Source organism: Bactrocera dorsalis, chromosome 1 (genome assembly GCF_023373825.1).
Source record: "Bactrocera dorsalis isolate Fly_Bdor chromosome 1, ASM2337382v1, whole genome shotgun sequence".
Classification (NCBI taxonomy): Eukaryota; Metazoa; Arthropoda; class Insecta; order Diptera; family Tephritidae; genus Bactrocera; species Bactrocera dorsalis.
Genome location: NC_064303.1, coordinates 76,447,375 through 76,461,042, shown reverse-complemented (window position 1 = coordinate 76,461,042; position 13,668 = coordinate 76,447,375). Strand labels below are relative to the sequence as shown.

The 13,668-nt window shown below is 34.8% G+C and overlaps 2 protein-coding genes across 5 annotated transcripts in view; one reads left to right on the top strand and one right to left on the bottom strand.

Annotated features, from left to right (window-relative positions):
* LOC105225451 (retrovirus-related Pol polyprotein from transposon 297) overlaps positions 1–13,668 on the top strand; it is a 332,389-nt gene that overhangs the window by 120,164 nt on the left and 198,557 nt on the right. Inside the window, exon 2 of one of the 4 annotated variants that reach the window (XM_049450338.1) lies at positions 2,113–11,349. The exons of the other annotated variants lie outside the window; for them this stretch is intronic. Coding sequence (XP_049306295.1) covers positions 3,572–5,287 — 1,716 coding nt within the window. The 5' untranslated portion in view covers positions 2,113–3,571 and the 3' untranslated portion in view covers positions 5,288–11,349. Of the gene's footprint in view, positions 1–2,112; positions 11,350–13,668 lie in introns of those variants that run through there. 4 annotated transcript variants of the gene reach the window in all.
* Positions 1–13,668, bottom strand: part of LOC125777012 (uncharacterized) — a 160,156-nt gene that overhangs the window by 130,911 nt on the left and 15,577 nt on the right. The window lies entirely within an intron of this gene.

Genomic DNA, 13,668 nt, shown 5'->3' with positions numbered 1-13,668 from the left:
ATTTTAAGAAGATCGGTTCATAACTTTTCGAGAAATCGTGTCCACCGACTTCAAAAATCGAGTTTCGAGAAAAACGCGTTTAATGACGGCGCACTTAGCCTAGCTTGCCTCGAGCGCACAAGTTCTCAGGGTTGTATCTCCGAAACTATTGCTCAGATCAACTTGAAAATTTAGGACGATATTCTAGAAATGTTATAAAATTCAATAAGACAAAAAAAAAATTTCGATTTTTTGAAACTCTGAAACCCATGTAACCCCTTTAAAGCATAATTGATTTTTGCGCACTACTTCTAATCGCCGTTCGACATTTAATTTTTGGAATTTATCGCATCGAAGTATGTCATGCCCTTGCATTTGACGAAAACTTGTCTTTCCTGATTTATTTCGGTTGCGGAATTGTAAAATTTGTTTTGTTGTTGTAAGTTTACTCCTCGAGATAAATATCGTTGTGACTCTTGCATAGAATTCTGAGTACTGTACTGATGTTCCAGAAATGAAATTCCTTCCGACAAATCTTGAATTTCAGTCGGTTTACGAACGGTGTTTTCGTATTCTCGAAGTAGTTGTTTAGAAAATTTTCTTAACACTAGCTGTGCTAAAACATCCTCTAATGATCCTTATTATACTGATGCATTCATTTGTTACATCTAAGAACTTTTTCATTTTGTATGCTGACTCATCCGTCAGTTGTGGTATTTCTTCTAGCCTCTCGATATTGTCGTTAAATTGTTTACGCGCGTTATCATATCTGTGTGTCAGTAATTCCCAAGCAGTGTTGTAATTTGCACCTCATTCCGTTATCAGGTGACTAACCATTAATCTAGCATCTCCTTGAAGACAAGATTTTAAATAGCTCATCCTTTTGGAGTCAATAATGTCCTTATTATTATGGACATACTCCTCGAAGAGCTCTTTAAATGGTTGCCATTCTCGGAATTCGCCTGAGAATTTTGGCAATTCTATTTTTGGTAATCCAAATTTTTCCGATTTTTTTTTAATACCCGCAAAGTATTAGTGACTTCAAAGGAAAGTTCTTCTAATTCGAAAATATTACATGGCTTGTTGTACTTCATCGTCAATTCGTCGATATTTTTCTCCATGCAGCTCCATAAATTCTTGAGACGGTTTTCAAAAAATTCGATGTCAGTTTCGTTGTTATAAAGAATATTAATTTATTGAGTTTTCCAAATAATTCTTTGTCCAAGTGCATTTTCGCCAACGAAAATGCAACAGTTAATAAAATGTACCATTAATTCCACTAACGAAAATGCAACAGTCAACAAAATGTACCATTAATTCCGAAGAATTTTAATAATTTGTATTTATTGTTCATTCAAGTGCATTTCCGCTAACGAAAATGCAACAGTTAAACAAGAAACATTTCTTAAGAATTTTTACGCAAGCATTTATTTTTAAGTTATTGCAAGCAAGCAAAATATTAGTATTTAAGAAAGCACAAAATAAAACGGAATGCTGATTATCGATTCAAACTTCAACCCAGTTGTTTAATTATTCGTTGTTCATCACTTCGGTGAAAAAAGTGGCGCAGTCGGTAGGATACCCGTGTATCCTTGTGTGTAAAAATTTAAAATCAAGTTACATAAGAAAGGATATTGAATATTTCTATATTCGTAACGGGTAGAAAAAAATAAGAACAACGAATCCTTTAAAAAAACAAAATAATTTTTGCAAAAAAGTTTAGTGAAAGTGACATTTGAACTTCATAAGATTGAAGAACGAATCCTTTAAAACACACAAAATATTTTTGCGAAAACGTTTAATGAAAGTGACATTTGAACTTCATAAGATTGAAGAACGAATCCTTTAAAACACAAAATATTTTTGCGAAAACGTTTAGTGAAAGTGACATTTGAACTTCATAAGATTGAAGAACGAATCCTTTAAAACGTACAAATTTTTCGAAAATAATACAAAAAGGGGGTGAAGAAAAGGGTAAAAAAGATTTACTCTTATCGACGATAATTTCAGACAACAACCGAAATATAAAGATATACCCATATTAACAATACCAGAAACCAACTGCACATCCTAATCAACTTTAAACACAACATAGTGACAAATTTTTTTTTCCATCCTTGGAAACATATCCAGATCAACTTCAAACCCAACACAGAGCCAGACAGACAGCAATATAATATTCAACAACAACACCAGCAACCAACTGCACATCCTAATCAACTTTAAACTCAACATAGTGACAATATTTTTTCCATCCTTGGAAACACATCCAGATCAACTTCAACACAGAGCCAGACAGACAACTTCAACACAGAGCCAGACAGATACCAATATAATATTCAACAACAACATCAGAAAGTGAGAATCCGATTAACTATTTTATATATAATTATTATTATTATTAAATGTATGTAACTGAAAAAATTAGCATAGAGTAAGAAATTGAAAGAAAATTACTATATACGTCTGGAAAACAAGAGAAAAAAAAGGGAAATAAAATGGCAGTACCAGTTCAAAACATTCTTACTATAAACCCTTTAAAATATCTTAATAACTTACCTGAATTCTGTGGCGACTCAAGAGACCTACAGACATTCACCACACTTATTAACCGAATACACCCACACCTACAAACATATGACGAACTGTCCCAACTAGTTTTTTCGGACATAATAAAATCAAAACTAAAAGGAAGAGCAAGACAGGCAATAGAAATAAACTGCCACGCGACCTCATGGGCAGAGATTAAAAACATACTACAGAATAATTTCGGGGATAGACGTTCTTGCGAAGAACTCTTTGACGAATTACGAAGCGTGACCTTTAGAACAAACACTTTAGATTTTTACAACGACATGAAAACCAGGTTACACAGGTTAAATAACAAATTAGTAACCATTTTAGGAGAAACCGAAGCAACTAGAGAGAGTGCGATGAACAACAAACGCACTGCCCTTAATATCTTTAAAAACAAACTTCCTGAACCAATGAAATCAATCCTTTTCTGTAGGAACCCAGAAGACTTGGAACATGCTATGGACATACTGTTCCAAGCCGGGTACGCACATACAGGGAACAATAACGTGAACAACAGCACAGAAGTAAAAACTCATTCAAGTAATAGGAATACTGACTAAAGAAACTATACACAATACAATAAAAAAGACAGTAGGAATAGAACACAGTACGGGAATTCCCAACAACTATTCAACAGAAGGAATTTCCAACCAATGCCCCAAAATAACGGAAGAAATTACCAACAATTCCAACCATACCAACAAGCAAACCCACAAAACCCCAGTCCTATAAACCCATCCTTCCAGAGACCAAATTTCAGAAACCAACCGGAACCTATGGACATAGGAAAAATAGAAGTGGCTGAAAATTTTCAGGAATCAGCCTCAAGAATAAATTACCATTTATAATAATAAAAACAAAGATAGATTTTATAAGACTTATAATAGACACAGGCGCAACAAACTCCATTTTAAATCCGGGTATCTGCGACCCCAAAAGAATTCATCCAACTAGCCCACTTTTAATTAAAACTCTCCAACATCGAATTTACGTTGACAAAAAAGCAATAGTACCCATGTTCGAAGAATTTAGCGACATTGGAACTAATAAACCAATAGAATTTTATATAATAAAATTTCATAACTTTTTTGACGGTCTAATAGGTAACGATATATTGAGACCACTAAATGCCTGTATCGATTATAAAAAGAACGAAATAAATATCGGTAACAAGACACTCCCTATGCACTTCGAAAACGAAAACTTAAATGAACGAAAGATAGTAGTACCAGATGACTCTGACCTAGTATATTATAAGGAAGAAAACGGCGGAAACATTGTAAGAGAGGGAATTTTAAATGTAAGAAATCAAGAAGCAAAGATAAACTTACTATCTGAAACCAATCGGGTGACTACGCAAAAAGTAGATCACGAAAATTTTAGCATAATCGAAAATAAAGAATCTAAACCATTGGCTGACCAAATTAGAATAGGGCACTTGAACCCCGAGGAAAGGTCACAATTGTTGCAAATAATAAAAGAATATCGTAATATTTTTTACCAGGAAAATGAAGGACTTTCATTTACTTCAGCAATAAAACATAGAATTAGAACTACAAACAACATACCTATATTTTCTAAGTCATATAGGTACCCGTACGTACATAAGGAAGAAGTCACAGATCAAATCCAAGAAATGTTAAAACACGGGATAATTAGGAATAGCAATTCTCCCTACTCAGCCCCAATTTGGATCGTGCCAAAGAAGGCCGATGCCAGCGGGAAACCAAAGTGGAGACTAGTAATTGACTATCGTAAACTGAACGAAGTAACGATCGATGATAAGTTTCCCATCCCGAACATAGACGAGATTCTTGAAAAACTGGGAAGAAGCCAGTACTTCACTACACTCGATCTGGCGAAGGGTTTCCACCAAATCGAGATAGAGGAAGAAGACATCCACAAAACTGCATTTAGTGTCGAAGGAGGGCACTATGAATTTCTGCGAATGCCTTTCGGACTAAAAACAGCCCCTGCAACGTTCCAGAGATTGATGAATAATCTACTCCAAGATTATATCAACAAAATCTGCCTAGTATACCTGGACGATATAATCATATTTTCAACATCCTTACAGGAACATATGAACTCACTTAGACTTATATTCGCAAGATTACAGGAGGCAAATTTAAAAGTGCAGTTAGATAAATCAGAATTTCTAAAAAAGGAAACAGAGTTCCTTGGGCACATAATTACAACGGAAGGAGTCAAGCCCAATCCTAAAAAGATAGAATGCGTTGTTAACTTCCCAATACCCAAAACAGCAAAACAGATCAAGCAATTCTTAGGGCTCACAGGCTACTACAGGAAGTTCATAAAGGACTACTCGGCTATAGCTAAACCAATGACTAGGTGCTTAAAGAAAGATTCACAGATAAATATAAATGACTCGGACTACGAAAAAAGTTTTAACACCCTCAAGACCCTACTAACGCATGATCCAATATTAACATACCCAAACTTTTCTAAAACATTTACATTGACAACGGACGCGAGTAATTACGCTTTGGGAGCGGTACTTTCGCAAGATAATCATCCAGTATGCTACGCCAGTCGCACCCTTAATACGCATGAAACAAATTATAGCACAATAGAGAAGGAATTATTGGCAATCGTGTGGGCTACAAAATATTTTAGGCCATACCTTTTTGGTCGTAAGTTTATAATAGAGACAGATCACAAGCCACTGACATGGCTCTTTTCTATAAAGGAACCAAACTTTGTTAGGTGAAGATTAAGACTATCTGAATACGATTATGATATTAGGTACAAGAAAGGAACAAAGAATAGTAATGCCGACGCTTTGTCAAGGATTGAAATTGAACCCAGCATTAATACACTAGAATGCGACAGGGGAACGATAAAAAGTACTACTTCACCAATTAATATGTTTAAAAATCAAGTAGTTATAATAAAAACTACCTCTGGATCATTAAGAATAAAAAATAAATCTGTTTTTAAAAATAAAAGAAGAATAATTTCTATGAAGGAAATGGACAGGGAAACAGCAATTACAATACTAAAGAATCATTTTAATCCAACACAACTGAATGCTATTTTTATCGAAGACGAATTTTATACTATGTTTAAAACTGTTTACGAAGAACTATTTTCAAATAACCCAAATTTTAAAGTACTTAGATCTACACTCATGACGGAAGACATAGAAGACGAAAATCGATTAACTGAAATTATTAAAAACGAACATCTTGACAAAAACCATAGAGGAATTCAGGCAGTATATAAAGAATTAATTACGCGAATTTACAATCCTAAATTAAAACAAAGGATAACTCAGTTCATAAATAACTGTGAAATTTGTAACTTAGAAAAATACGATAGGAAACCCCCAAAAATCCCTTACAAAATTACAGAAACTCCATCCAAACCTCTGGAAACATTACATATAGACGTATTTTATACTTTAGGTAAGAAACTTTTTATGACAGCAATTGATAAATTTTCGAAGTTCGCGTTAGCATTTCAAATAAACGGTAGGAGTTGGACAGAATTTAAAACAAAACTTTTGCTGATAATCAATACTTATGGGAAAATAAATAGAATTGTTGTGGATAATGAACTAGGCTTTAAAGCTATACCGATGCAAGAATTTTTGAAAAAGGAGAACGTAGATATTCACTATACTTCCAATAGTAACCATACGTCTAACGCCGACATTGAGAGACTACACAACACAATCAATGAGCACATACGCTTGTTAAGGCACGATAAAGAAAACAAAGACGAAAGTATAGAAGATAAAATGATAAGAATAATAGGTTTTTATAATAATACAATACATAGCACGATTGATTTTGTAAATGGCAAAGTACATGAAGATAGATACAAAGAAATTCATGATCTTATAAATTCAAAGAAAGAAAAGTACATTCAGAAGAATGAAAACCGGAAGGATATAGAATTAGAAGGCGGACCAAATTACATTAGAGAGATAAGAGGGGGTAAAAACCACAGAAAATACAGGAAAATTAATGCTGAAAAAATAGATGATGACCACTTACAGATAACAGAAACTGGACATAAATATTATAAAGCTCACGTTAGACCTAAGAAGAAATACCAAGACAAGAGTAACCCCTAAATCAAAGCTACAATTAAATAAAAGTAATTTTTTTAGATGATTTTATAAAAATTAACGATGATTGTTTAAACAAAATACTAAACTTTGAAGAAGCTAATTGCAAAATGCAAACATTAAATACACAAGAGATAAGCGAAATAATTCCTGGAGTACTAATTCTTAAACATTTTAACAGCACAATATCCCATAACTGCAACAAAGCTAAATTAAACATTTCAGGAAATTACTTAATCAAATTCGAAAATTGTGAAATAAACGCGTTAAACAAGACTTTTACAAATGTCAAAATAAAAATACAAGACAAGTTTATTCTTCCTAATATCATTACAAAAATTAAAGACAATAGTAATACAACACTAGCAGACATAAAAATTGAATCTTTATACCTGAAGCAAATAGAATACGAAGAAACACTGAAAAATATACTATAAACCGATAAGAACTCAAAAATACTTAGTTTTGGTATAGATATCTCAATTATTATATCAATATGTATCTTAATTATTTTTATATACCTCTTTAAGAATACAAAAACATATATTCCAAATGTACAATTAAAAAATGAAACTACTATAAACAATCCGGCAAAGATAATATAATTTCGTCGGAGCCTCAAACTAACGGTGGGGGTGTTATAAAGAATATTAATTTATTGAGTTTTCCAAATAATTCTTTGTCCAAGTGCATTTTCGCCAACGAAAATGCAACAGTTAATAAAATGTACCATTAATTCCACTAACGAAAATGCAACAGTCAACAAAATGTACCATTAATTCCGAAGAATTTTAATAATTTGTATTTATTGTTCATTCAAGTGCATTTCCGCTAACGAAAATGCAACAGTTAAACAAGAAACATTTCTTAAGAATTTTTACGCAAGCATTTATTTTTAAGTTATTGCAAGCAAGCAAAATATTAGTATTTAAGAAAGCACAAAATAAAACGGAATGCTGATTATCGATTCAAACTTCAACCCAGTTGTTTAATTATTCGTTGTTCATCACTTCGGTGAAAAAAGTTTTCGTCTCTAGAATTAATTTTGATCTTTGCTTCTGCAATTGTAGATCGAATTCTTTCCGATCTTCTTTCAATTGCCTGCTCTATACAGTGTTTCCTTTTATCTGTTGGGCTTATTGCCCTTGCTCCTATCTCCGTGTCTTGGGTTGCGCGTTCCATTTTGAGCTGTTCAGCTCTTTTCCTACCATGTGCGGCTTCGCATTTCTGTCGCAATTTTTCATACACATTGTTGGCAAAGTATTCATGATTCGGCGCTACTTTCCCTGCCAAGTTTACATGGTTGCTGTGGAATTCGCTCCATCGCACCTCAATAACCTCTAATTCATTTTGATCGCACCGTGCTGAAATTTCACTTTTCAGCACCTGTTGGCGTTTCAACAAGTCCGCAATGTTCGACATTTTTAATTAATATTTTTTTACTAAACTGTTCTTATTCTTCAAAAAATCGTTGGAGGTAATTGTTTTGGTCGCCCGGTTGAACTTGCTGTGCCTCGATTCACAGCCGCTGAATATTTTTTTAATAACAGTTTTTAACACAGCGTTCAGTTTCGTACTAAAACGGCTGACGTGATTATATAAATACGCGGGAATATGGACCCGTCTTACGATTTCTTCTCAATGTTTTGTATATTTTATTTTGCCTGTATTTTCATAAGTAGTAGGGCTTTTTTAATTTGGCTGAGCTCTTTTTTAGACTCGAAGGACCAAATATTTAAAACTCAACAAAGATTTTGTTAACCTTACCACTGGTGGGGGGCAATTCAAAATAGTCTTTCGTTAAGTGAGAATTTATTCATTCTGTTTTATTGTTAAAAATGTAAACCTTATACATATACTATTTCAGAAGTCTTACTTATCTAATTAAATATTGTATATGTGTAATAGGTTGGGTCGATTCCGGACTTTTTTCGATTCGGGATTTCTAATAGTGCGGAAAAGTTGCCTTAGTACTTCCTGATTCCAATGCAACTTTTTGTTTTGAGATCGGATTGCATCTTCAACCCCAACTCCGGCCTTGAAATTTCGGAAATTCGCCTAAAATCGTGAAATTGTCTACCTAGCGCCTGAAATACGCATCTCATGGCAAAATGTATAAAACAAAAGTTATTTGTCACGTCTTTTGCTACCGAAATGTATATGTATGTGATCATGGCTGCAGGACGAACCGTTCCCGAGATACGAGCGAAAGTGCGGCGCGCCACAGCGCAAGGTGAAAATTGTTGCAGCTCTCAGCTAACCTGTATTGGTCACCCAGAACCCACCGCGTGGAGGTGGCTGCTCTTCGAGTTCCTCCCAAGCCCAACCCAACCAACTAACCATATGTCAGGCTTGTTTTAGTCTGAATCTGTGCCAAATTTATTGATAAAATCAGATTTTGTACTAAACTTTGGCACTTGTTGCCTAGATTTCAGTGTAGAGCGTATAAAACGATCACGAGATTGGGGGCCAATAACTTCAGAAGATGCCTCTGTCACCAGTTTGACGGTTCTCTCGACTGCCACGGTGTGAGAGGGGACTTCACTAAATTTGCATACCTCTGCAGTGTCTCCCGACAGCCCTTTTATGAGTTCTTCGTTAGAAACTGAACAAAGAACTGGTGGAACAGTCAAGGTAATAGTCTTCCAGTTAATCATATCGTAATAATTATTAGCTTTGAAATTCACCTTTGGCACTTTATTACATCTAACCCTTCCATTTACAGTGTCAGACTCTGCTTCTCTGGCAGCCAGAAGACGGTCAAGGGCCAACTTTCTGACTTCTATCCGTTCGTCAGTCATCATACTAAGGAGAATGTTTTCTGGAAGAGCAAAGAAAGCATTCTGTTGAATGGATGAATCGACAACCTTGCGCAGTTTAGCAGGTAAGTATCTCGACCTTTGAATTGCAGCATAGAAATGGCGCGAGCCATCTTTGATTGAACTGTTGAATCTTATTGAGAACCACAAAGGTGAGTAAACTGTAAGTATGTACTTGACCAAAATCTTTATTTCTTTTGTTCGTTTGTCAGTAGAAATGTATAATCTCAGAATTCTATTTACACAGGTGAGCCAGCGAGATTTGCACATGTTACCTGGATGCATCGACGCTAAATCTGAGGAACATTGACCGGAAATAACAGCTTCTGATATTTTATAGAGATAAGCTTAGTCTGTGCTAAGTTGGGTCGGATTAATAACCTCAGAAGGTAATTGGCAGGATGGAAAACTTTCAAATTTGACAACAGGCAACTTCTCACAATCAGGGAGCAGTTTACCTATGTTGCCAGAGAATGTATTTGGACTCTTTGAGACACCATCTTTGTGTTCGAAAAGAACACGAAATAGAAGTTCGTTGAAATGTAGAAGACAAACAACCCCCTGTAATGGCCTACCTATTCTTTCTTCTAGTTTTCGAATGATTCCACCTTTCCAACCTGTGTTCGTGTTGGTGCCATCAACACCGACAACTTCTAGATGTTCCACATCAACTGAATTGTCTTGTAAATGTTGCCATATAGCTTGCGTCTCATCCTCAGCTGACCCGGAAGGAGAGGTGACGTGGCCAAAGTAATGACAACCAGGTTCCGCTATAAGAGAAATATGTTCCTCTTTGACAGTGTCGCGGTAGTACCTTTCACCTTCGCTGACTTGTGTAAGTGTATTGTCTTTGCGGCCGTCAAAATACAGCCCATATACAGAGTCAATACTTTCGGTGTTTTGGAGCTTAACTCCAACACTTTTTTTTGCCCGACTAATCTTGCATTTGTCAGTGACAAAGCTAGCCTGATCCTCTGTTATCAACCCTGCTTTTTGGCATCCAGAAAAGCAGATGAAACAATCAAGGCCGCTGCTCTATCACTTACTCCAAATCTTTGGGCAGCAAAAGCAGTGTGTTCTAATACTAGTGTGTTTTGTTTAGTTTTAGAGGATGGAAGAGAAATTCATCATCAGCATCGTTTTTGGAAGAATCCATGTGCGACGCACCTACATTGTTGTCGTCTGTATGAGAGTCTGGCTGATACTTTTCTGGTAAGTGTTGATGTTGAATGACGTTTTGAAAGTTTTTCTTTACGTTCATTTTTCTTTGTAATCTGTTTTGTTTCACGTAGATCAACACTTCCAATGCGACCAATTCTTCTGGTGCTCTGGTCCAAGTGAAATGGTTGTTCATTGATAGGAACTTTCCTTTCCTTTGGACAAGTGCAAGAAGAAAAATAAATGCATTTACAAGCAGCGACGTCAAATAATTTTCCGGCAGAAGAGACAAAGTCGTCTCTTTTAGAGCTCAAACCTATTGGGTTCCTTAAAAACATTTGTTTAACACGTTCCCTGTCCAATGTATCACATGTGATACAAAATTATTTTCTTGTACCATGTGTACAGCGTCCATGTATCATATATGATACATATGATATATGATATCCCTGTCCCCATACAAAAATTAATTTTTAATTTTAATTCATATATGATACAAAGAGCGTATGCAATTCAACTTCGTAGTGGCACGTTCGTGTATCATAGCTGATACAAATTTTTTTTTACCGTTATATCGCTGTCAAGATGTGTGGGATAGTTCAAAAATACATCGATAACCTCTAAAAACGCCTACAGCAATATAATTTCAAAAATAAGTGTTGCACGTGTACCGTTAAAAATTAATTTTTGTATGGGGACAGGGAACGTGTTAAGAGTCAGAAATTTCTTATGGTATGTGGTGAGCATTTGTACAACTCTAGTGTGTGAAACTATCGGACTGGATGACTTTTTGAAAGTATTTTCAACCTTTTTTGCAACTATTTCTGTAACCTCTTTACTCCTAGGTTCATAGTTGTCGCCTCGGAAATCTTTCAAACTGATAAAACAAAAGAACATCCTGGTAAGTAGATAACTGGGACTCAGAGAGATTGTACGGATATATGCCAAACACAGGACATTTCTGTCTAAATTTAAATTTAGATACAGACATTTTGAGTTCTGTGTTCTGTTGAGAGAATATAAGTGATAGCACTCGACGAAATCAACGACAAGAGTGAAGGAACTCGATGAAAAAATATTTATGTGGAGACCAGTCCGAACATGTCGTATGGCGCAGGGAAATGAATGTAAGTGATAGAACTCGGCGAAATCACCGACAAGAGTGAAGGAACTCGATGAAAAAATATTTGTGTGGAGACCTATCCGAACGTGTCCTTTGGCGTAGGTGAATGAATGTGAGCACTCGGCGAAATCAACGTCAAGAAGTGTGGCCGCAAGCCGATTTCACCTTGCGCTGTGGCGCGCCGCATTTTCGCTCGTATCTCGGGAACGGTTCGTCCTACAGCCATGATCACATACATATACATTTCGGTAGCAAATGACGTGACAAATAACTTTTGTTTTATACATTTTGCCATGAGATGCGTATTTCAGGCGCTAGGTAGACAATTTCACGATTTTAGGCAAATTTCCGAAATTTCAAGGCCGGAGTTGGGGTTGAAGATGCAATCCGATCTCAAAACAAAAAGTTGCATTGGAATCAGGAAGTACTAAGGCAACTTTTCCGCACTATTAGAAATCCCGAATCGAAAAAGTCCAGAATCGACCCACCCTAATGTGTATGTACAGCACACCACATGGGGTTGTTTTCAATTGTACAATGCAATACATGTATGTGTGTGCTGTCATATAATTTATGTTGCATGGTTTGGATTGTTTTCAAGTGCACATGTGCATTTGTAATCAATTGCTCAAACTTAAGTAAATATGTTTATTATATTTCTTGAGTGCATGCGTATTACATATTAATACATACTGCCTCATTATATGTATGTATGCTGCATATAAATGCATATATTTTTATGTGTTTGTTTATGTATGTTTTGTATTGTCTCTGTCTTAATCACTATATGTATGTGGACTGTATAACTTATTACAATAGCTAGAATATTTCTTATCTTATTTTACATTAGTAAAGAATATAAAAATGTCTAAATATAAGTACATTAATAGTACATTCCGCCTTTTTGAAGCAATGAACATGTTCAATTTTGAACACACCACTTTTTTTCAAGGCGCTTCTGGAGATTCAATTAATAAATAATTTTTTTTTTTCACAATTTATAAAACATTTATTTATTTACGTTTGTGTTAAATATTTCCATAAAAAATAATATAATACATATGTAATAACTGTAGGAATATGCGTTATTTTCAACAGTCGGTCTCAGGATGTTAGCGCGTTATGACGTTTCTTAGAACTGTACGTAAGCATTCTGACGCTTCGTTAAATTTTAATTTTAGTCCAGAGTTGTAATTTGTCAATGTCGTGTGTTCAGTAACTTGTTTTAATTCGTCCTCGAATGATTGAGCCGATTTTTTTTTTTAATTTGGTTTCAGTTTCAAAGCGCTACCAAACTGTTTAATCTTTATAGCTGTCAAATCATTTATTCTGTAGTTTTTCTCTCCCTGACAACGTAAATTATAGGATATATTTAGTATTGTTTATTAACGTTGAATCAAAAGGTTTTATTTGTAGTTCTGGAATATCTTCAATATCTTTAACCTATGAAAAGGATAGCAATTCTTTATTAAAATCAGATTATACGTGATGAGATGCTGTTAAATTTAGTCTTTCATTTCGGTCTGTACATCATTCTCTTATTGTCATAATGCCTTGATTAGGGATTTCCGTATGCATTTGTTGATTGTTATCACATCCTAGATATATCTTTGTTTTGCTAAATAATTTTTAAACCCATCGATTTTGAGAAAATAATTTTATCCAAACTTTTTCATTTGTAAAAGGTTTGAAATCACATGCTTCATTTTCTAACTGTTTTATGGTAGTAGTCTTGTAACTTGGCTTCAAAAAATCTAAAACTTTTTTTACTTAATTTGAAAGTACAATGTCTTGAGAATATAATGTGAAATTTTCAGACATAAATTCGAAATATTTTGGGAGTTATAACGAGTTTCCTAGAGCGTCTCGGAGTCCTCTCTCTCGGAGTTATTGAACATTAAATGCGTTTTTCTCAA